The 23,365-nt window shown below is 42.5% G+C and overlaps 1 protein-coding gene across 2 annotated transcripts in view; it reads right to left on the reverse strand.

The window, feature by feature from the left end:
* EEA1 (early endosome antigen 1) overlaps positions 1-16,119 on the reverse strand; it is a 129,586-nt gene extending 113,467 nt beyond the window's left edge. For both annotated transcript variants that reach the window (XM_060412504.1, XM_015094597.3), the window contains exon 1: positions 15,849-16,119. In XM_060412504.1, coding sequence (XP_060268487.1) covers positions 15,849-15,872 — 24 coding nt within the window. In that variant the 5' untranslated portion in view covers positions 15,873-16,119. The remainder of the gene's footprint in view (positions 1-15,848) is intronic.
* Between the last annotated feature and the right edge of the window lie 7,246 nt (positions 16,120-23,365).

The raw sequence follows: 23,365 nt of genomic DNA on the forward strand, positions 1-23,365 counted from the left end.
ACTGGTTGGCCCTGAGAAAATTTACTTAAAAAATTAGTCATATTCAGGCCACTGTGATATTACTACATAGGATCCCTTCACCAGGCCAATTAATAATGCCTGCTCTGACTCTGGCTATAAATTTGAACTTTTTTCTATTCAATCAGAACAAGAAAAGTTTCCGCAAAGGAGGGGAAAATCTCCTACAATTATGGGATGGATTTATATAGATAACACCAGGCTACAGTAATTTAGGTCTAAAGTCTCCTCTGTGTTGAAAAAAAAAAATTTTTTTTTAAATCATACTAAAGATAATCAGTCTAGTAACACTAGAAAACTGGGCCATGTGCCTTATAGATGGTGCCAATATATAATTTCCCTGGAAGATAAAGATTCTACAGGGCACACTAAGTCAGATGACCTGAAGATATACTGGGCTACATCTAATGGAAGCTCTTAACATAAGTCTTACTTGTGACTTTACTAATACTGCTGGCTATGTTATTTGTATTTCACCTGTTTTACAAAATTGCTGTTTCTTACACTGTCAAATATGTGTGTGAGGCCTCTAACAGAATAATATATAGTCCCATATGAGATCGATGATGGTAATGGTGTGACTCTAGACATGGGAAGAAGCAACAAGAGGGAATATCTTCCTGGACCAAGAGGCTAGTAAGACAGGTGGTCCAGAGAATTTTGGATACTGTTTTATGGCCTAGTCCAGTAACAGCACATTGAGTGGCCTGTCAAACAGAATCTTTGCCAAACCTGAGACTGGACACTCTCAGCACCATGGGATAAAATGGTCATCAAACGCCCCCCTCAAAATCATGGTCAAGTTTATGAGCCAAAAGGGGCTCTGCCAACTGAAGACTGACACTCGCCATCTGCATCTACAAAGATTAACTCATGGCCGCTGCAACTGCTGACTTTGAACGCCCCTGAAAGGAGTTCAGGGTGAAAATCAGGAATGAGGCACTCTGTGCTCTGGGAAAAACTGGCAAAATGGGCCTTCAGATAGTTAGATCTTTTCAGGAGAAGATTTTATGAGTCCCAATTCTTGCATCTTCTCGTACCTAGAGAAACACTGACGTCATTAACGGTGAAATCTGTTTTGGCTATTAAGGAAAAGTTTACAATTAAAAGTCAAAATAGAGTAGCTATGGTTCAGATATCCTGGGAAATAACTAGGTGATGCTATGGGTGTACTTTCAGATTAGACCTTGTATTGCTAAACACTTGAGTTTTCTGAGTCGTGTCAGGCTTGGATGCCACCATTTTCAAAACAATGTCTGCTGGAAGCTAGTAACCTTACTTTTTATAAAACTAGGCAACTGGCTACATGGCTACAAGTCTCCCTGAAGTGCCAGGTCCAGACTAGGTTTCAGGCCTATTCTTCTAAAAAGAGATGATTTATTTTGTCTACTAAATTCCAGTTATCACTCCTCCAACTACTTCTAATTGGGTCTGTTACACCAAAATGGCAGACCAAGGGGTTAGGATTTTAATCATACAAGACCCAGATCTAGAACTTGGAACTCAGAAATACTTCCAAATTCAGTGTCTATACTCCAAGCTGTGGCAGTCCTATGCCCCATTTTGACAGGAAGTTATCACAGTCATAGTTGCCTAGTTCCCTAAAATTAAAACTGAGCGGGACTCTGTGGGGCTCTGGAGTACAGATCTGTTCTGTGTTCTCCATTTCTTATCTGTAGGATATAAACTTTGCTCAGCCTCCTTGACCTTCTCTATATTCCAAAGCGTAGATTCAAACAATTGCTAATCAGGGAAGGGAGGGGATACAAAAACAGAAACAATCAAAGGTTGGTACAGCCTCCAGACAGAGTCCTGGATCCTACTCAAAGAAATATGCATAACCATGTCTTTGAGCCCCCCACCCAGGTGGAAGATGGTAACTTCAGACTGAACACAAGATTCCTGGAGCACAGCCCTGTTGCCTCACCACCAACCAATCAGAAGGGGTCACAAACCCTGCAACCCTCACCCCAAATGTTGCCTTCTGTTTCCGGGGATCAGAGATGACCATCCTGTTAGGTCTCCTGTTTGGCCCTTGTCTATTTCATCTCTGAGAGGGGCCAACTAAATTGCTGTTACTACAAAGGTAGAAGCTGGTTTCAGATGTGGAAAACCCCAACTTAGATCAGGTAAAGAGAGACTTCTGCTCTGCTAGGCAGGCCTACGCCCATGCACAGCAGGAAGAAGTTACAGAAGAAAGAGACCTCCACCCCAATTCCCAAGAAGTATCTTGAGTATGAAGTCTCTCAGGGGGCCTATGTGCTGCGCTAGGGGAAGAACGTTTTTATGTGAATCACTCGGGGGTAATCAGGGAGTCCCTGGCCAAGATAAGAGAAGGGCTGAGTCAGAGAAAAAGAGAAAGAGAAATGTCTCAAAATTGGTTTGAATCCTGGTTCAGTTCATCTCCCTGGCTCACGACCCTCAGATCTTCTCTGGCTGGGCCCCTGATCATTTTATTCTTGCTATTCACCTTCAGACCATGTCTACTAAACAAGTTGATAAACTTTATCAAAGGCCGCATCAACATGGTGCAGCTTAGGGTGCTTAGGTCCCAATATGCAGCCCTACCAAACCCACCCCTGGTAAAAGACAATATAAAGCTAACCACAGACCCATGATTGGGTCTGTCTTGGGTCCGTGAGAAGGGGGGAATGAAGAGCCTAAGCTACTCCATCTTGTAAAAGAGCTCCATTTTGCAAAGGTACCAGGCAAACAGACTTAGACTTTGGATATTGCCTAAACTTGCCCCACTGTGCACGAGCCAATCAGCCCTTAGGTTAAACCTCCTGACTTTAAGTTCAAGAATTTGTTATTTACCTTGGAAGTAATGATTTACCGTGGAAGTAAAAAAACCAATTAGAAATCCACACACAACCCTATACAAGAGGATAACCAATCAGTAGTCCTTCCGCTGCGTCAGTAACGGTGGGAGCCCCAGCTCGAGCTTGGTAATAAAAACTCTCTTGCTTTTGCATCGGATATTGGCTCCCTGGTGGTCATTGGGAGATTTCGCGACTTGGGCATAACAAAAGCAAACAAACCAACCCCAGTGTGAAGAATGAACTACTGCTGAACTTCAAGCATAGGCCTTCAAATTGCAGACCATGAAGAAAAATGACTAATTAGTCACACAAACTGGCACTTAACAGATATAATAATACAGCCATGAGGTAAATAAGAGTATAATCCAGCCAAAATACCATTGCTTCTTGAGAGTACAGAAGCTCTTAAAGAAAAAACTAGAGTTAAGAAAATGAGCTAGCACCAAATGAACCTAACCAGAACTATAATCACTGTTTCCAAGCCAGAGTAAAGCTTATGTCTAGAATGATCTGTAAAATATGCGTTTCAAGGTATCACAATTCCTAGAAGGAAGAATCTTAAGAATCAAATGACCTCACTCCACTCCCAACCTCAGTTGACTAAACCAGCAGTGAACATCTGACCCAGAGGAAGCAACTCTACTATTGGCCAACCAGAGACTTTTACACATTATCCAATAAGAAAAGATAAGGAGGACATTTTAGATTCTTCTCTTGGGGTATGGAAGTTGAGACATCTGGCCAGTTGGCTATGCAAAGGTAAGGTGAAAAGCAAGTAGAATCATGTGGCCAGATGCTCACTTGAGCATACTAAGCAAGCAACAGCAAGGAAGATGGACACAGAGATGCAGAGACCAAACGCCACTGGTCCGTGAGACTGTGCGAGATAAGAGAGGCCTCTCCTCCTGACACCATTCTAGGTTCCACTGTCTAGAGACCCAACTGTACAGCAATTCTTGTTCTTAGATCACTTTGAAAACTTACAATAAACCCTTTCAATTTAGACTGATTTGAGGAAGTTTATAATCCTTGAAAATAAAAGGCATTTATTAGAATATTGTCCAAGGATGACAGGTTACATTCATGCATTTAAAATTTAATTAACTATTGTTTCCTCTCCTCCATATATCATGGAAAAGTAAGTCTGTGCTCCTGTTTCTGTGCCCTTACTTCCCAGCCAATCATTTCTCCCTATGACCTTCCTGAAACTGAGACTAGGTATGACCTAACTATTCAGGTTCAGTCTGGCTCCAGAGTTCTTTACCATTCCAATCAGTGGACACGACTCAATCCTTATCTGACTTCATGTCTCTTCAATATGCACACACATCTAATACTTGCCTCCACTTGCCTCCTGAGTGCTGGACCTAGTGAGTATCTATTGGGATGTCCAAACCTCTAGTTCACACTCATCTTCTCCCCAAAGCTGTTCTTCCTCATCCTCTATTCTTCATCTGAGTCCATACCACCCAGACTACTCACAAGTCGATAAGTCCTATTAATTCTCTTAACTTTCCTGAAAATCTATCCTTTCTCTATTCCCAAAGCCATTATCTGATTCAAGCTTTTGACAACCCCTGGGATGTAGAAATTCTGATTCAATGGAGGGACATGGTTATCTTTTTTTCTTTTTTTTTAAAAAGGATTCCCAATGATTCCAATGTGCAACAATTTTAGGAACTAAAAAGTTACTACCTTCTAGCCAGCCTCTGCCTTTATGGCGACATCCTCTCTACACAGCTACCAAGTCAACATTACATCATTAAAAATATTGGGTTGGCCAAAATGTTTGTTCAGGTTTCAACGTAGGATGCTACAGGAAAAAAACAAACAATGTTTTGTTCAACTCAATACACCAAGTATCAAATATTAACAGAGGTTTTCAGTTCAGTTCAGTGGCTCAGTTGTGTCCAACTCTTTGCGACCCCATGGACTGCAGCACGCCAGGTTTCCTTGTCCATCACCAACTTCCAGAGTTTGTGCAAACTCATGTCCATTAAGTCAATGATGCCATCCAACCACCTCATCCTCTATCATCCCCTTCTCCTCCTGCCTTCAATCTTTCCCAGCATCAGAGTCTTACACACTAAGAAAAAAAAAAAAAAATCCCCACCCTAAGGGAACTCAGTCTACCAGTGAAGTCCGGTACCACAAAAACAATGTAATAAGTTTTGCAGAGATCTATATACTAAGTGTTTTAGTATTCTAAGCTACTATATGGGTTGTTGGTTGGCTTACATGCTAAGTCACGTCCAACTCTTTTTGACCCCATAGACTGTAGCCCACCAGGCTCCTCTGTCCATGGGATTTCCCAGGCAAGAATTCTGGAGTGGGTTGCCATTTTCTTCTCCAGGGGATCTTCCCAACCCAGGGATAGAATCCATGTCTCCTGCTTGGCAGGTAGATTCTTCACCACTGAGCCACCTGGGAAGGCCAAACCACTGTATATTAAGTGTTGACTGAATGCTGGTTCTATGGTGAGTGCTTCATGAACATTATTTCATTTAATCCTTCTACAATACTATAAAGTACATATTTGGCTCAATTTATAAATAAAGCAGTGGGTACCAGAGAGCTTGAAATCTTGGTCTAATTTCAAAAACCTATTCTTTTAATCAGTATGGGGTGCTTTGGGAGAATAATAAAAAAAGCAAGCAACTTTTTTTCTTAGGTGATACTAACTCTAAATATCACCTAAACTGAGCAATGTGGACAAGCAATGGTAGGACAATCGGAGCAGAATAAAGTGCTTATGTAGAGATGTGAAGGGATGGGAGAAGAGAGAAAGTTGTGGGAAACCCACTAAATAGATGCCATGGTCAATGAATATACAGAGAGGTAGATGGAGATAAGCGTGAAATGGAATCTTTGTTTCCCGAGGAACCAGAGTAATATGGGCCTTGCATGCCAACATAGAGAGTCCAGACATCTCCTGTGGGCACTGAGGTGTCACTAACAAATTTTAGAGGACTGATTCGCCTTATTTACTCTTTATGAAGACTACCTGGGAAAAATATTTTTGAAGAGTCTTCATTATTACAAATTTGATTAAGAACTTTCTGTGGTTCTATATTGTCTATTGTATAATATCCAAAATATTCTCTTGTCTCATTTCTTATAACTATATGCATTAACATTTAGAAATATTCACAGTTTCCCCAAGATGTCCTAGGTTGCTTCAGGTTTTTGCATCTGCATGATCCCCGACTCTAAAAATGCCTTCTGTCCCTTGTTCATCCTTGCCTGCGGTAGTCAGGCTTCTGCAAGGCCTTCAACATCTCCACTCCTTATCTCCCTCCCTCCCGCTTCAGTTCACTAGGGCGGTGTCATCTGCATATCTGAGGTTCTTGATATTTCTCCCGGCAATCTTGATCCCAGCTTGCGCTTCATCCAGCTCAGCGTTTCTTGTGATGTACTCGACATATAAGTTAAATAAGCAGGGTGACAACATACAGCCTTGACGTAATCATGTACCGATTTGGACCCAGTCTGTTGTTGCATGTCCAGTTCTAACTGTTGCTTCCTGACCTGCATACAGATTTCTCAAGAGGCAGGTCAGGTGGTCTGGTATTCCCATCTCTCTCAGAATTTTCCAGTTTGTTGTGATCCACACAGTCAAAGGCTTTGGCATAGTCAGTAAAGCAGAAATAGATGTTTTTCTGGAACTCTCTTGCTTTTTTGATGATCCAACAGATGTTGGCAATTTGATCTCTGGTTCCTCTGCCTTTTCTAAATCCATCTTGAACATCTGAAGTTCACAGTTCACATACTGTTCAAGCCTAGCTTGGAAAATTTTGAGCATTACTTTGCTGGCGTGTGAGATGAGTGCAATTGTGCGGTAGTTTGAGCATTCTTTGGCATTGCCTTTCTTTGGGATTAGAATGAAAACCGACCTTTTCCAGTCCTGCGGCCACTGCTGAGTTTTCCACATTTGCTGGCATATTGAGTGCAGCACTTTCACAGCATCATCTTTTAGGATTTGAAATAGCTCAACTGGAATTCCATTGCCTCCACTAGCTTTGTTCATAGTGATGATTCCTAAAGTCTACTTGGATGAACATTATTTCATTTAATCCTTCTACAATACTATAAAGTACATATTTGGCTCAATTTACAAATAAAGCAGTGGGTACCAGAGAGCTTGAAATCTTGGTCTAATTTCAAAAACCTATTCTTTTAATCAGTATGGGGTGCTTTGGGAGAATAATAAAAAAAGCAAGCAACTTTTTTTCTTAGGTGATACTAACTCTAAATATCACCTAAACTGAGCAATGTGGACAAGCAATGGTAGGACAATCGGAGCAGAATAAAGTGCTTATGTAGAGGGATGTCTGGCTTTAGGTGAGTGATCGCACCATCGTGGTTGTCTGGGTCATGAAGATCTTTTTTGTATAGTTTTTCTGTGTATTCTTGCTCTCCTCCTCATACCACATTCTTCCTCTGGGTATCTATTGACACATCACATTGCCTTGTAATTATTTAAATTTAAGTATCTGTCTCACTCCATTAAAACTCTGCAAGAGTTCTAATATCCCAAAGTCCAGCCAGTAATTAGTACAGAATAGATGTTCAACACTGTGACAAATGACTACACACACACAAAGTATAAAAAATAAATAAATAACAAGGGAGTGATAAGAAGAGCATTCCTTGAATAAAGCTGGAGTACGTAATAATAGAAAAACATTAACAACAGCTAACATTTATAGAGAACTTACTCTGAGCCAGATACTGTAGTAAGAGCGTCACATGTATTAATTCACTTAATCCTCACAGTTCTATTAGAAGGTACTATTATCATGACCATTTTAATGAGACACAGAGAACTCAAAGAAACTTGCCCAAAGCTACCCAGCTAGTAAATGGGATGCAGATGCCACTCCAGGCAGTTTGGCTACAGAGTTCAGGTTCTTGACCAACTATACTATCTCTTCAGCTCCAGCAAAGACCACCCACGTAAGAAAACAGTTCTAGCCCTGGTTCTTCCATACCTTAATTTTATTCTTAACACACTAAAAATAAATCTACACAGTGAGAAACAACTCCACTTCTCAAAATTTGCTTCACTAAATGAGTAATAATTTCATCAAACTTAAATGTGTAACTAGTCTGGGAGGACTTCCGGAACATCTTAGTTGGATCAGAGCCCTCCTGCTGTTTGCTTCTAGGGCTCTCTGTGCTTTTCCTTCCGATCACTCACCCAAGGATGTGACCACATAACTATGACTGTTTGAACAGCTCCACAGTTCACCTCTGGTTACTCAGCTCCACGGGGGTTCACATCTATTTTACTCATAAGTGCATCCATATCACACAGTAGACACAAATATGCATGAGGAGATATGTTCAGATCTTTCCTATTCATCTTTCTTCTGCTCACACTGCCATCATCATGGGGCAAATCATAATTGCTTTGGTTTTAATATCTATCTCCTCTGATCTCTGCCTATACTCTCCTACGGTTCTATAACATGCATCACATGCAACACTGACAAACTAATTTCTTCTTAAAACATTCTTTTAGATACTCAACCAGCAAACGTTAACTCCTACTATGTGCCTGAGGAAACCAAAATATGTAGCCTTAAAATATGTCACTTTGGTACATTATTTTTAATTAAAAGCGCTTAAACAGCAGGTCCAAGAAGAACACTCTGACCCTCCTTTTGAGTAAAAATTACTAGGCAGTACAACTCTGAGACCTTGGTCTTGTTTTCAGTAAGCAACCAGCTCCATTATCCTGCTCCTGGAATATGTCTTTAGTCTGATAAATTATCAGCTTCAGGGAAGGGTAGTAATTAAATTCTGTTCCATATGCTAAACACCTACTGATCACCCGGTGATCATCACCTTATTGCCAAATTCAGACTGATGAACTATGCATGGAGGTTCATAACACTTTAAAAGAGACAGAGATCAAGACCATCCCCAAGAAAAATAAATGAAAAAAAGCAAAATGGCTGTCTGAGGAGGTCTTACAAATAGCTGTGAAAAGAAAAGAGAAAAGCAAAGGAGAAAAGGAAAGAAATACCCATTTGAATGCAGAGTTCCAAAGAAAAGCAAGGAGGGATAAGAAAGCATTCCTCAGTGATCAGTGCAAAGAAATAGAGGAAAGCAACAGAATGGGAAAGACTAGAGATCTCTTCAAGAAAATGAGAGATACCAAGGGAACATTTCATGCAAAAATGGGCTCAATAAAGGACAGAAATGGTATGGACCTTACAGAAGCAGATGATATTAAGAAGAGGTGGCAAGAATAATATACAAAAGAACTATACAAAAAAGATCTTCATGACCCAGACAAGCATGATAGTATGATCACTTACCTAGAGCCAGACATCCTGGAATGCGAAGTCAAGTAGACTTTAGGAATCATCACTATGAACAAAGCTAGTGGAGGTGATGGAATTCCAGTTGAGCTATTTCAAATCCTAAAAGATGATGCTATGAAAGTGCTGCATTCAGTATGCCAGCAAATGTGGAAAACTCAGCAGTGGCCGCAGGACTGGAAAAGGTCAGTTTTCACTCCAATCCCAAAGAAAGGCAATGCCAAAGAATGCTCAAACCGCACAATTGCGCTCATCTCACACGCTAGCAAAGTAATGCTCAAAGTTCTCCAAGCGAGGTTTGAAGAGTACGTGAACCGTGAACTTCCAGATGTTCAAGCTGGATTTAGAAAAGGCAGAGGAACCAGAGATCAAATTGCCAACATCTGCTGGATCATCAAAAAAGCAAGAGAGTTCCAGAAAACATCTATTTCTGCTTTACTGACTATGCCAAAGCCTTCGACTGTGTGGATCACAACAAACTGTGGAAAATTCTGAGAGAGATGGGAATACAGACCACCTGACCTGCCTCTTGAGAAATCTGTATGCAGGTCAGGAAGCAACAGTTAGAACTGGACATGGAACAACAGACTGGGTCCAAATCGGTAAAGGAGTACATCAAGGCTGTATGTTGTCACCCTGCTCACTTAATTTATATGCCGAGTACATCATGAGAAACACTGGACTGGAAGAAGCATAAGCTGGAATCAAGATTGCCGGGGGAAATATCAAGAACCTCAGATATGCAGATGACACCACCCTTATGGCAGAAAGTGAAGAACTAAATAGCCTCTTGATGAAAGTGAAAGAGGAGAGTGAAAAAGTTGGCTTAAAACTCAACATTCAGAAAACGAAGATTGTGGCATCTGGTCCCATCACTTCATGGCAAATAGATGGCGAAACAGTATCAGACTTTATTTTGGGGGGCTCCAAAATCACTGCAGATGGTGACTGCAGCCATGAAATTAAAAGACTCTTGCTGCTTGGAAGAAAAGTTATGACCAACCTAGACAGTGTATTAAAAAGCAGAGACATAACTTTGCTGACAAAGGTCCATCTAGTCAAAGCTATGGTTTTTCCAGTAGTTACATATGGATGTGAGAGTTGGATTATAAAGAAAGCTGTGCGCTGAAGAACTGATGCTTTTGAACTGTGGTGTTGGAGATCTCCTTGGAGTTCAAGGAGATCCAACCAGTCCATCCTAAAGCAAACCAGTCCTGAATATTCACTGGAAGGGGTGATGCTGAAGCTGAAGCTCCAATACTTTGGCCACCTGATGTTACTCACAATGGCAACACAACATAAGGTACACTATAGCCATGGGAGGCGGGGGGGAGGAAGCAAGAGGGGCTCTGTATTCTTCAAAAATATCATAAATTACAAAGAAATGCTATGGTAATGTTTCAGATTAATAGAAGCTAACAACTACACATAATGTCTAAACCTAACTGTGACTTCCCTGGTGGTACAGCGGATAGGAATCCGACTGCCGATGCAGGGGACAAGGGTTTAATCTCTGGTCCAAGAAGACACCATGTGTTTTGTTTCACAACTATTCAGCCCACTCACCTAGGGCCCATGGTCGACAACAAGAGAAGCCACCCTGCCCACAACGAGAGAAAGGCCTTGTACAGCAAAAAAGACCTTGGGCTACCAAAAATAAACAAATTATTATTTTTAATAAATAAACAAACTGGACCCTACACTAGTAAGGGGGAAATAATACAAAGGACATTATCAAGTCAATTGAAAAAAACGGAATTATGAATAGTAAATAGAATCAATGTAAATTTATGAAGCTGGCAACTATACTGCAGTTATGTAAAAGAACATCCCTGTTCTTCATTGAAGCTTTCAGAGGTGAAAAGCAGTAACTGGTCCTCAAGTGATTCAAGAAAAAAAAAATTACACATATACAGAGAGAGAAGCATACAAGTAATAAGGCAAACAGGATAAAATGTGAACACTAAGTAAATTCAGATAAAGAGTATACAGCTGTTTCTTGTATTATTTGATTCTTATAACTTTCTGTAAGCTTGAAATTAGTTCCAAATAAAAGTTTAAAAGTATATATGTATTCAACTAGAACTGCACTGCCAATACAGTAGCCACCAACCATATAAGGCTGCTGAACAGGTAAAATATGGCCTGTCCAAAGTTAGATGTGCTGTTGTTAGTGCAAAATACAAACCAGATTTCAAAAAGTTAGTATAAAAAAAACCTCATCAGTAATTTTTATGTTGACTATATGTTGAAACATTTTAGATACACTATTATACTGACTATATATTGTGTCAGAAGAAATCTATTTTAAAAATTAATTTCACGTCTTCACTTTTTAAAGAATGTCTCCTTGACGGTGATTATCTTCATTCATTTACTTGGCTGCGCGGAGTCTTAGCGGTGGCTCTCTGGCTCTGCAGGTGTAGCACACAGGCTTAGTTACTACTTGGCATGTGAGACCTTAGTTGCCCGACCAGGGTTCAAACCTACATACTCTGCACTGCAAGGCGGATTCTCAACCACTGGATCACCAGGGAAGTCCCTCTTCACTTATTTTAAATGTGGCTACTAGAAGCTTTAAATCACGTCTGTGATTCATATTTGCATTGGACAGGGCTGAGCTAGATGGTCAAGAATCTCTACGATGAGGTGTCATACAATCTTTGTTAAGTTTCTCTCAATTTCTTTCTGCTCTAAGCAGACCTCTCTCTCTTGGTGTTAAGCTACTTAAGGGTAAGAATCAGTTTTACTCACAGCTGTACCTCCAGTATCTAGCACATATGCAGTGTTATTTAATATTAAACACTTGTTTATTGAAAGGCAATATGCAAAGAATGGAGGGATAGCAGGAAGAATGAAATCTTTCTTGTCTCTGAGTCTGTTTATACTGTAAACTCCTTCCTAGAATGAAAGTAACTCTCTTCCTCTGCTAAGCATCTTCTTCAAACCCCATCCCTCCAAGGAGACTCTCCACTCACACAGGTTCATTCTGATGAGTTCTCCTCTGTACTACTACAGCCTTCATTTTCTATATAATTCACTTTGGCACTTAATCATATAAGTTCCCTGAGAGAGAATTTAGATCTCATATTTTTCCCATATTTTCCACAATGACTGGCACAGTGCTAACCATATCACTTGAGGAGCAGAGGAAAGGGGGCAGGAGAAGGCCTGAGAAAATTTGGCTTTAGTCTCAGTTCTGACACCTACTGTGTTGCTTTAGATAAAACACTTAATCTCTCCCTTTCTACTTTCTCACTTTTAAAATCAGAGACCCATTAACCATAAAAGAAGACGTCTGTTTCCACAATTCTAGAATTAAATCCATTTTTTCTTTAGCAGTATTACCAATAAAAACAAATCTAATACACTTAAAGATCTCTGTTAAATCAGAGTAAAATCCCTAAGAATGAAATGGCAACAAAGTTTATAAACTGCCTTAAGTACTAAATGCTGCTGTCTTTCCAGCCATGTAGCTCTTTAAATCCACATTTCTCTTCAAAGCCTATTAAGCAAAACAATCAATACAAACATATTAGAGCTACCTCAATGCTGTTTTTTTTCAGACTTTTACAAGCCTCAAAGAAACACCTTTTAATAGCTAATGGAAGAAAGAAAAAACAAACTAAATTTTCTATAAAGTACCCTGATATCTTATTGGTGATGTTCAAAGATTCTCAGTTACAATTGACTATATGCACACTGTTTCTTTTTTCAAAAATGCTATTTAAAGTACACTATTCAGAGGAAAATTACAAGAGTTAAAATGAAAAGGTCATGTAAAAAACAGAATGTTAAAAAAAGTATGCAATTTAATTTCAAAGCATGAACACCATTTCAAACAAATCTCTAAATAAGCCACCTTCAGTCAGTTCAGTTACTCAGCCATATCCAACTCTTTCAGACCCCATGGACTGCAGCAGGCCAGGATTCCCTGTCCATCACTAACTCCCGGAACTTACTCAAACTCACGTCCATTGAGTCAGTGATGCCATCCAACCATCTCATCCTCTGTCGTCCCCTTCTCCTTCGAGTCACCTTAGTTTTAATCTTATATCTCATGACCTCTTCTGAGAAATAAGATTATCAAGGTGGGAGAAAATAAAATGGTTGCCATGGAACATAAAGATTCAAGTTGTACTTGTCAGTAAACACCACCTGTGGAGTTTAAACTAGTAATACGAAAAAAAAAAAAAAAAAAAAACCTAGTAATACGAATTACAAGGTTTCTTTAAGGAGTTATCCAAATGCTCCTACTAAATGCTGAGCATTAACACTGACCCATCTGTAAGATTAGAGCCGAATTCCACCAAGGGACTCTAGGTCCTCCTGCTACAGCTGGACCTACCTTGGCAGCCTCACCTCCTACCAATCCCTGCACATCATCTGCCTACCTAGACTTAACTGTTCACACTCCCCTTAATACTACATGCCCATTTTATGACTTCTGGTCTAGGCAGCCACAGTTCCCTCAGCCCAACCTGCCCTGCCCTCTTTTGAGCTGCAAATATACCCTCCTCCCAGAAGCTTTCCCAGATCGCCCCAATACCCTCCCAGGAAGTGGCCTGCAGGCACTATTCATTCTTCCATTACACAGCACTTCCATTACTTTTAAATGGTCATTCCCTCAACTAGCTGTGAATTCTGAAAGGAGGGCCCATATCTTATTTAACTGGTTCCTAGGCCCCTAGCAGATACTTTGCATTTAATGCCACTCTAGGATACTGAAGGGAAAAAAAGTAGTAAGCTACGAGATACAATTCAAACTTTCCTATAAAAGAATATATAAATTTCAGACAGTGGTTTTCAGCCAGGGCAATTTTGCCCCCAGGTGACATTTGGTAAAGTCTTAAGATATTCCTGGTTGTCACAAAAGTGGGTAGGGCATTGGGGAGGAGGGGGTGCTGCTATGGCATCGAGTGGGCAGAAGCCAGGGATGCTGCTAAACATCCTGCAATGCAAACTACAGCCCACTACAACAAAGAATTATCCGCTCACAGATGTCAACAATGCTGTTTTGCCAAGTGACTTATAACATCTCAGCAATACCAGAATAAATTCCCATCTTGTAGTTTCACCTGAAACTTCTGTAGCCATTGATGTGTATGCACCAACACTCAAAATGACCTTTATACAACTGTAATGCTTAAGAACACTAAATCAAGAGTACCTGAAAGCTGCTGTATTTCTGAAAACTAACCTATAACTACCAAAAGCTATTCTTAAGTCAGTAAACACTTTGTTTCATTTATAAACTTCAAAGCAAACCACAGGCAAACTATTGATAATCTTCAGCTGTGGAACTACATTACAAAAAAATCTGAGGCATGAGGAAATGAGTTCCTTCAGGTGTGAAAAAAGAAACTCTAATCAGTGCGAGTAAACCACGCACAGATGCCTCTAATGCTGAGCTGAGGGCCAGAGTAAAGCGCATGCCCTTGCTACTGACAAAAACAGCACTTATCAAGATTTCAAAAAACTGACAAAAACATTGCAAAAAACCATCTAATGTCAATACATGGTGGCAGATACAGAAATTAACTATTTCTCCCCTTGATATACGACCAAGTTTCACGTGACTTGAACGTTTCACAAAGCTCTGCAGGCTCAAGGACACTCCCTTTCTATACAGGGGATGACTCAACTCTCTTTAGCACCTTACTGGACTGCATACTACAAGTTCAATAAACTCCTTTTGTGCTTGGAACTAGTTATCCTACTCCCTCAGGAACCAACTAGTGGGTTCGACACCAAATTTTCAACCATTTACCTTTTTGTTGCACTCCCATTAGTCTCAAAAAGAGATTTTTAAAAAGGTAACCAAAACAAAAACTTAACAGTAACTCTTATAGAAAACATTTTAATTCTTATTCTAGGAACTGATTCCTAAACAAAACACCGCCAGCCTTCCTACTCTATCTTTGTATCGTAAGGTTTTTCCAGATCTGAAATGGACATGCACTGGCAGAAAGTAAAGGAGCATTCCGTTAGGTAGAGCGTACAACTAATTTACTCTTGGATAACTCGGAAAAGGTACTAGGCTGGCAGAGGAAAACGCATTTTTAATTGGAGGAGGAAAAAGTTGCCAACTGTGAGTAGTATCTTCCTTCGCAGCTGACTTTGCCAGTTAGGTGTCGGTACTGCCACTGGGCCGATGCTAGGCCTGGCTTCATCACATCACCCTGCGGGGTCGCCCAGCTGAGGTACCGAAGCCGCGTGTGGCAGGTGCGCGTCGTGGAAAGTTGAGGGGCACGCTGGGCGCGGCGAGCCTCCTCCGGGCTCCCACCGCGCGTTCTCCGGCCTGGCGCGCGGATGGCGGGCCGGACCCGCAGGCACTAACTCTCCATTTTCACAGCCACTCCAGGTTCTGGAAGGAGCGTGCGGGCACCACACCCTCCCGCGCGCACTGACAGCCCGCGCGAGAGCCGGGCCGGGGCCTGGGCGTGCGGAGCCGCGAGGGACCAGACGCCCGGCCCGGCCTGCTGCCCAGCCGCCGCCCCGCCCGCCCGCCCGCCCTCCCTGCCCCCGCGGCCCGCCCCCGGAGCAGACGACCGAGGCCTAATCGCCGCCCGGGCTGCGGGGCCTAAAGAAGGAAGGAGCCCGCGCTCAGGAGGGGGCGGCTTCCGCGTCCCCGGCTCTCCGCTCACGTGCTCCTGGAAAGACGGTTTCTCTCTCTTACCCTCTGCAGAATCCTCCTTAACATGGTTTTAAACACCACCGGCGCCGCCGCGGTGACTCTCCGAACCTTCCGCGGGGGCCACTGACTACTCGGGGGTGCGAGGGCTGGAGGGACTGAGCCGGGAGAGGACTGGGAGGAGGACGGGGCGAGGCGGTGGCGGCGGCCGCTCGGGCTGCCCCGACTTCCCCGCAAGCTGCGAGAGGGAGCGCGCCCGAGAGAGCGACGAGGTAGCCAGCGAGCGCCGCCCGCCTGCCAGGTCTTCCCCCTAACTGACAGCGGGGCGGACCCACCCGCCGCCGCACCGCCCTCTCGGCCTGTCCATCCACGGGAGGCGGGGCTAGAAGGGGCCTGGCCCGCGTCTGCGACCAATCGAAAGAGGCGGCGGCGTGGGTGGTTGCGTGACGGACAGGCGGCAGGACGTGGGCGCCGCCGCCGCTCCTTCCGGCTGGTTGGGGGACGCCACGGCCGCCGAGCGCATGCCCGCGCTCCGTCGGAGGACGCTCCCGCGCTCAGACCGCGTACCCGCTAGGGGAACCGGTGGGGGCCAGTGACCGCGACACCAAGAGGGATCTCGGGGCAGGTACCTAGACTGCACCTCAGACTACACTGTAAAATCTGTCAGTGTGAGCCTGGCCTTGGCCGTTCCTGAACGGGACCGTCATTTCTGCTAGAAGCGCTTAGTCCCTGGGTGGAAGCAAAGGAGAGAATCACAGACACGATTCACCGGTCTGATAGGCTTCTCTCCCCTGGTCCAATCCTGGCTCCTTTCCCTTCTCCCTTCCTGCTCCTAATTTCAGCGGAAGGGAAAGTAAGAACCGGAAAAAAATGGTAGGAAGAAACTGGAATTTGATTTAGCAAGAGAAGTTTGAGGTTGTCTGTTTTGGACTATAACAATATTTAATGGGGTGATGTTGTTAACATGTTGCACTATCTAAAGCCCATGCTTGGTCCATTCTCCTAAGGAATTTTAAATCCTCTTCTGATAACAGATGTATATGAAGTGACGACCTTAATGCATCTGTTTCATAGATTAAGAAAAAATAATGAGGTCACAGATAAACAGTTTGCCAAAACAAGGACGTGGACTTGGAAGTCGACCTGGAACTGACTTCCAGGCACGACATCATTATTTACACTCAAAAATCACAGCTGCGAAATCCTACCATTCTGCCAGTATTCACTAGCTAAGAGGCTCCACTTTAGGGTGGGGGTGGGGGAACTTTAATAGTGTTTAAATAAGGAAAGTGAAAGAAAGGCAAAGTGTAGTCGCTCAGTCCTGTCAGACTCTTTGCGACCCCATGGACTGTAGCCCTCCAGGCTCCTCTGTCCATGGGGATTTACTAGGCAAGAATACTGGAGTGGGTTGCCATTCCCTCCTCCAGAGAATCTTCCTGACCCAGGGATTGAGCCCAGGTCTCCGTCATTCCAGGCAGATTCTTTACCATCTGAGGCACCAGAGAAGCCCTTAAATAGGGAAGGGCAGAAGAAGAATGCAATTAACTTGCTAGGGGTGCCGATCTGAAGTCTACCAAGCCATGAATGGAGTGCTTATTAGAAAATACAGATCTTTTGAAAAAACGCAGCAAATATTATTTTCCAATTAAGGTTAAAAAATGTTTTGTAAAATGTAAATAAAGCATTATATGATGTAATATGTTGTTTCTATCCAAACATGTCTGTTTTAATGTGTGTGTCTCAATAGTGCAGCAAAACAGTCGTGCCTACAACTGATATATTATTAATCACCATCGATGACAGTGCACTTAAATACTTCCAGGCAAACAGAGCAAAGCAATGGTACTTTATTGTCAGACAATATGGGAAATATTTTCACCAACATAAAAGTGATAAAACTGTGATGTAATAAGTATATATTTGGTCCCTGCCCCTGAGTAATATGCTGAGTGATAGGGTAATAAGAGCATGTTTTGTTGTAATGTTTGATTTTTGACCCTGGTTCCAGACACCAGAGCTTCTAAGACCCTTGGAATTCCAGAGTCTTGAGTGTCTTTTTGCATGCTAGTGAATGGTTGGGTGTCCCTAGCTTTAGGATGGGCACTAACCAAATCATGATTATAAGGCTGGAATTTTCGAGCCCACATTCCCCCTCCACCTTCTGCAGGGAAGAAGAACTGAAAGACAATCACCATTGGCCAATGATATAATCAATTATACCTATATAATGAAACCTTCATAAAAACCCTCAATAATGAGGTTTAGAGAACTGAGCATCAAGATGCTAGAGGATTACCTGTCTGGAGGGTATGGGAAAGCTTTGCACCCCTTTCCCCATACCTTGCCCTATACTTCTCTACCATTTGGCTGTTATGGAGTGGTAACCTTTGTAATAAACCAGTAAGAGTAAAATCCCATGTATGGAGGAGCCTGGAAGGCTGCAGTCCATGGGGTCGCTGAGGATTAGACTGAGAGACTTCACTTTCACTTTTCACTTTCATGCATTGGAGAAGGAAATGGCAACCCACTCCAGTGTTCTTGCCTGGAGAATCCCAGGGACGGGGAGCCTGGTGGGCTGCCGTCTATGGGGTCGCACAGAGTCGGACACGACTGAAGCGACTTAGCAGCAGCAGCAGCAGTAAGAGTAAGTATTTCTGTGAGTTCTGTTAGCAATTATATGTGTATGTGTGTTTAGTTGTTTCAATCCTATGGACTGTAGCCCACCAGGCTCCTTGGTCTATGAGATTTCCCAGGCAAGAATACTGGAGTACATTGCCATGCCCTCCTCCAGAGGATCTTCCCACCCCAGGGATAGAACTTGCATCTCTTATATCTCCTGCATTGGCAGGGGAGTTTTTTACCAATAGCAACACCTGGGAAGTCCTGTTAGTTCAGTTCAGTCGCTCAGTCGTGTCCAACTCTTTGCGACCCCATGAATCGCAGCACACCAGGCCTCCCTGTCCATCACCATCTCCCGGAGTTCACTCAAACTCACGTCCATCAGGGATGACAGCAAATTGTATAAGCTGGGGAGAGTGTTGTGGGAACCCCCAATATATAACCAGTTGGCCCAAAGTATAAGTGACAACCTGGGACTTCCAAGTGGTATCTCAAGTAAGGAGCATTTTTGGTGGGACTGAGTCTTTAGCCTTTGGGGTCTGTGCTAACTGGGTTGTTAGTAGCAAAACTGAATTAAATTGTAGGATAGCTGGGTGGTGTCTGGAGAACTGGAGAATTGCTTGGTATGGAAAAAAACACATTTGACATCACAAGTGTTGTAAGCAAAGAAAGGAAACAGCTTTTTACATTTAAAGTGACATTTTTTCAAAAATTAGTTTAAAGCTGCTTTTTGATGTCACATGCTAAGGCCTTCTCCACTGAAATTCTCCAGTGGAATCTTTTGACTAATATAATAGATTCTCACCTACTGCTTAGCAAGATGGGTTATTTAAAAAAAAATCTGTATTCTTCCCTGCAGCTTATGATAACTCCATCACTGGAATAATATACTAGAGAACTTCATTACTCCAAAGGAAAATAAGCAGCGGGTGAAACTTCATCATGTAAGAATATCCTTCATTATAACCTAGCAGCTTCCCACACAAAACAGTCCAATTGAACATAGCAAGCAAATAGCAAGTGCATGCATACTCAGTCGTGTCCGACTCTTTGCTTCCCAGTGGACTGCAGCCCACCAGGCTCCTCTATCCATGAGACTTCCCAGGCAAGAATACTGGAGTTGGTTGCCATTCCCTTCTCCACGGCATCTTCCCAACCCAGGGATCAAACCCGGAACTCAGGCATCTCCCGCATTGGCAGGCAGATTCTTTACCATTAGCGCCACCTGGGAAGCCCTCTGGCTGCTAAATTTCTATCCATTTAACTCTTTTACATCCATATTTCACAAGTTCTTTGACTCCATCAAGACCTCCAGTTCATTGGCCCTTCTTACTTTCTATCAGCCATTTCCCTTCTTCTTGTTCAATCGCTCAGTTATGTCCGACTCTGTGACCTCATGGACTGTAAATGGCAGGCTTCTCTGTTCTTCACTGTCTCACGAAATTTGCCATTTCCCTAGCATCCTTATTTCTATCAAAACCCAACCTAAAGCCTATGATCCAACTTTATAGCACCGCTACCCTTTGCAAATATGCTTAACTTCAGCTCTCTCTTCCTCCATTGTTTTCAGCTAGCAGAACCCAAACATGACTACCCAACTACTCGATGCTGTACAGGAGCAACTGAATATCACTAGAGGTACAAATATATAGCGGGGGCTATTGGACTTATTTTACATTAAAAGTCACAGAGCTCAAATAGGCACCCAACATTGCCCAGCAGACTCCTGTCTTCTTTCTCTGGAGGCCCCGTGGTGGCTTTCATACTTATAGTTCCTTCAGTTTATTCATTTTCTTCTTAACCCGCTCCAATCAAGCTGCCTTCTCATCTACTCTGATGGGACTGTTCATATTAAGATCACTAACAACATACATGTTGCCTAATCCAGTGACAAATTTATTTTTTTTCTTTTACTTTATTTGACTCTTATTCACACTGAGAACACTAGATGGTTCTCTCCTTGTTTTATTCTTGACTTCCTTGACAGCTTACTTTCTAGTTTTTCTTCTCAGTGACCATTCCTCCAAATACTTGTTTGAAGATTTCTCTATTGCATATCTTACAGTGCCTCCTTAATGTTCTAAGACCCCTCATTTCATCTATCCCACATGGCCTAGAAGTGATCTCAACTAGTCTCCTGACTTAAAATTTCATCCATTTGCCCGAGTCTACATCTCCAGTGCTGAATCTCCCCAGGTTTCAGACTTGGATAAAAAACCAGCTACTTTGTTTTTCTTCTTGGATGTCTAACCAGCACCTCAAACTTAACATGGCCCACCAAAAACTGTTTCATTTTTATCTTCAAAAGTGCTCCTTCATCAGTTTTCCTGTCTCAGTACATCCTACCCCCCAACTACTTAGTTGGAAAGTGAAAGTGAAGTCACTCAGTTGTATCCGACTCTTTGAGACCCCATGGACTGTAGCCTACCGTCCATGGGATTTTCCAGGCAGTAGTACTGGAGTGAATTGCCATTTCCTTCTCCAGTGGATCTTCCCGACCCAGGGATGGAACCCAGGTCTTCCGCATTGTAGACAGACGCTTTACCGTCTGAGCCACCAGGGAAGTCCGCAAACCAGAAATCTTGGCATTATCTTCTTTTTGTCTATCTCATCACTTCTCCTCTCTACATCCAGTCCAGCAGGTCTACCTCCAAAACATACACCAGACCTGCCACTTCTTTCCACAGCACCTTTATCTCCTGTCCAAACTACTGGAAGAGTTTCCTGGTTGATCTCCCTGCTTTTCCTTTGGCTTCCCAATAATCTGTTCACTATACAGCAGCTAGAAACAACTTTTTAAAAATGCAAATTAGGTAGAAGCACTGTCCTCCTTGACTGTAGCTTCCCATCACACTCACAATAAAGTCCAAATACCTTATCCTGGCTCACACAACCTGTTGATCTGGTCCCTCCTGCTTCTCTGCCTTCTACTTGCAACACTTAGCTTACTTTGCTTCAGCCTCCTTGAACTGGTTTTTCCTCAGTTGCAAAAAACTTATTCCTGCCTTTGCTCAAACAGTTTCTATTTAGGAAATGCTTTGTGATTAATTTCTTGGCATTTATATTGTACTTTAAATGTCACCTCCTCAGAGAGATCTCCAAGGATCACCTCATCCAAAGTATTAATGGGGTCTGCAATCTATCAGATTACCCATTCTAATTCTCTGCATAGCAGAGAAAACTGAATACAAGAATCTTGTCTCTTGTTCCCTGCTGTATCCCCAATAATTAAAACAATGCTCAATCCATGATTAGCAATAAATAAATATTTCTTGATGAATGAGGAAAGGAAGATTTAAATGTTTTTGACCCCGCTAAAATTCATGCCTAACAGAAACAGATGAGATTGAAGAGGTGGCAAAAATACACAGAACTATACCAAAAAGGTCTTAATGACCGTGATCACCATGATGGTGTGGTCACTCACCCAGAGCCAGATACCCTAGAGTGTGAAGTCAAGTGGGACTCAGGAAGCATCACTATGAACAAAGCTAGTGGAGGTGATGGAATTCCAGCTGAGCTATTGCAAATCCTGAAAGATGATGCTATTAAAGTGCTGTACTCAATATGCCAGCAAATATGGGAAAGTCAGCAGTGGCCACAGGAATGGAATAGGTCAGTTTTCATTTCAATCCCAAAGAAGGGCAATGTCAAAGAACGTTCAAAGTACCGCACAATTGTACTCATTTTACATACTGGCAAGGTACTGCTCAAAATCCTTCAAGCTGGGCTCTAGCAGTATGTGGTCTCAGAACTTCAGATGTACAAGCTGGATTTAGAAGAGGAACTAGGAAATTCCAACATCCATTGGATCATAGAAAAAACGAGGAAATTCCAGAAAAACATCTGCTTCTGCTTCATTGGCTGCACTAAAGCCTTTGACTGTGTGGATCACAACAAACTGTGGAATATTCTTAAAGAGATGGGAATACCAGACCATCTTACCTGTCTCCTGAGAAATCTGTATGCAGGACAAGAAGCAACAGTTAGAACTGGACATGGAACAATGGACTGGTTCAAAACCGGTAAGGAGTACATCGAAGCTGTATATTGTTGCCCTGATTATTTAACTTCTATGCAGAGTACCGCATGCAAAACGCCGGGCTAGATGACTCACAAGCTGCAATCAAGACTGCTGGGAGAAATATCAACAACCTCAGATACGCAGATGATACTATTTTAATGGCAGAAAGCAAAGAGGAACTAAAGAGCCTCTTGATGAAAGTGAAAGAGGAGAGTGAAAAAGCTGGCTTAAAATCACCATTCAAAAAACTAAGATCATGACATCCAGTCCCATAACATTATGGCAAATAGATAGGGGAAAGTGGAAACAGTGACAGATTTTATTTTCCTGGGCTCCAAAATCACTGCGGATAGTGATTGTAGCCACGAAATTAAAAGACACTTCCTCCTTGGAAGAAAAGCTGTGATCCAACCTAGGCAGCATATTAAAAAACAGAGACATCACTTTACTGACAAAAGTCCGTATAGTCAAAGCTATGGTTTATCCAGCAGTCATGTATGGATGTGAGAGCTGGACCATAAAGAAGGCTGAGCACTGAAGTATTGATGCTTTTAAACTGTGGTTTTAGAAAAGACTCTTGAGAGTCCCTTAGATAGCACGGAGATCCAAACAGTTCATTCTAAAGGAAATCAACCCTGAATATTCATTGGAAGGACTGATGCTGAAACTGAAGCTCCAGTACTTTGGCAACCTGATGTGAAGAGCTGACTCACTGGAAAAGATCCTGATGCTGGGAAAGATTGAGGTCAAGAAGAGAAGGGGGTGACAGAAGATGACATGGTATGGCATCACCGACTCAACGGACATGAGTTTGAGTAAACTCCGGGAGTTGATGATGGACAGGGAAGCCTGGTTTGCTGCAGTTCGTGGGTTCACAAAGAATCAAACACAATTTAAAGAGTGAACAGAACAGAAACCT

This window comes from Ovis aries, chromosome 3 (genome assembly GCF_016772045.2).
Source record: "Ovis aries strain OAR_USU_Benz2616 breed Rambouillet chromosome 3, ARS-UI_Ramb_v3.0, whole genome shotgun sequence".
NCBI classification, from domain to species: domain Eukaryota; kingdom Metazoa; phylum Chordata; class Mammalia; order Artiodactyla; family Bovidae; genus Ovis; species Ovis aries.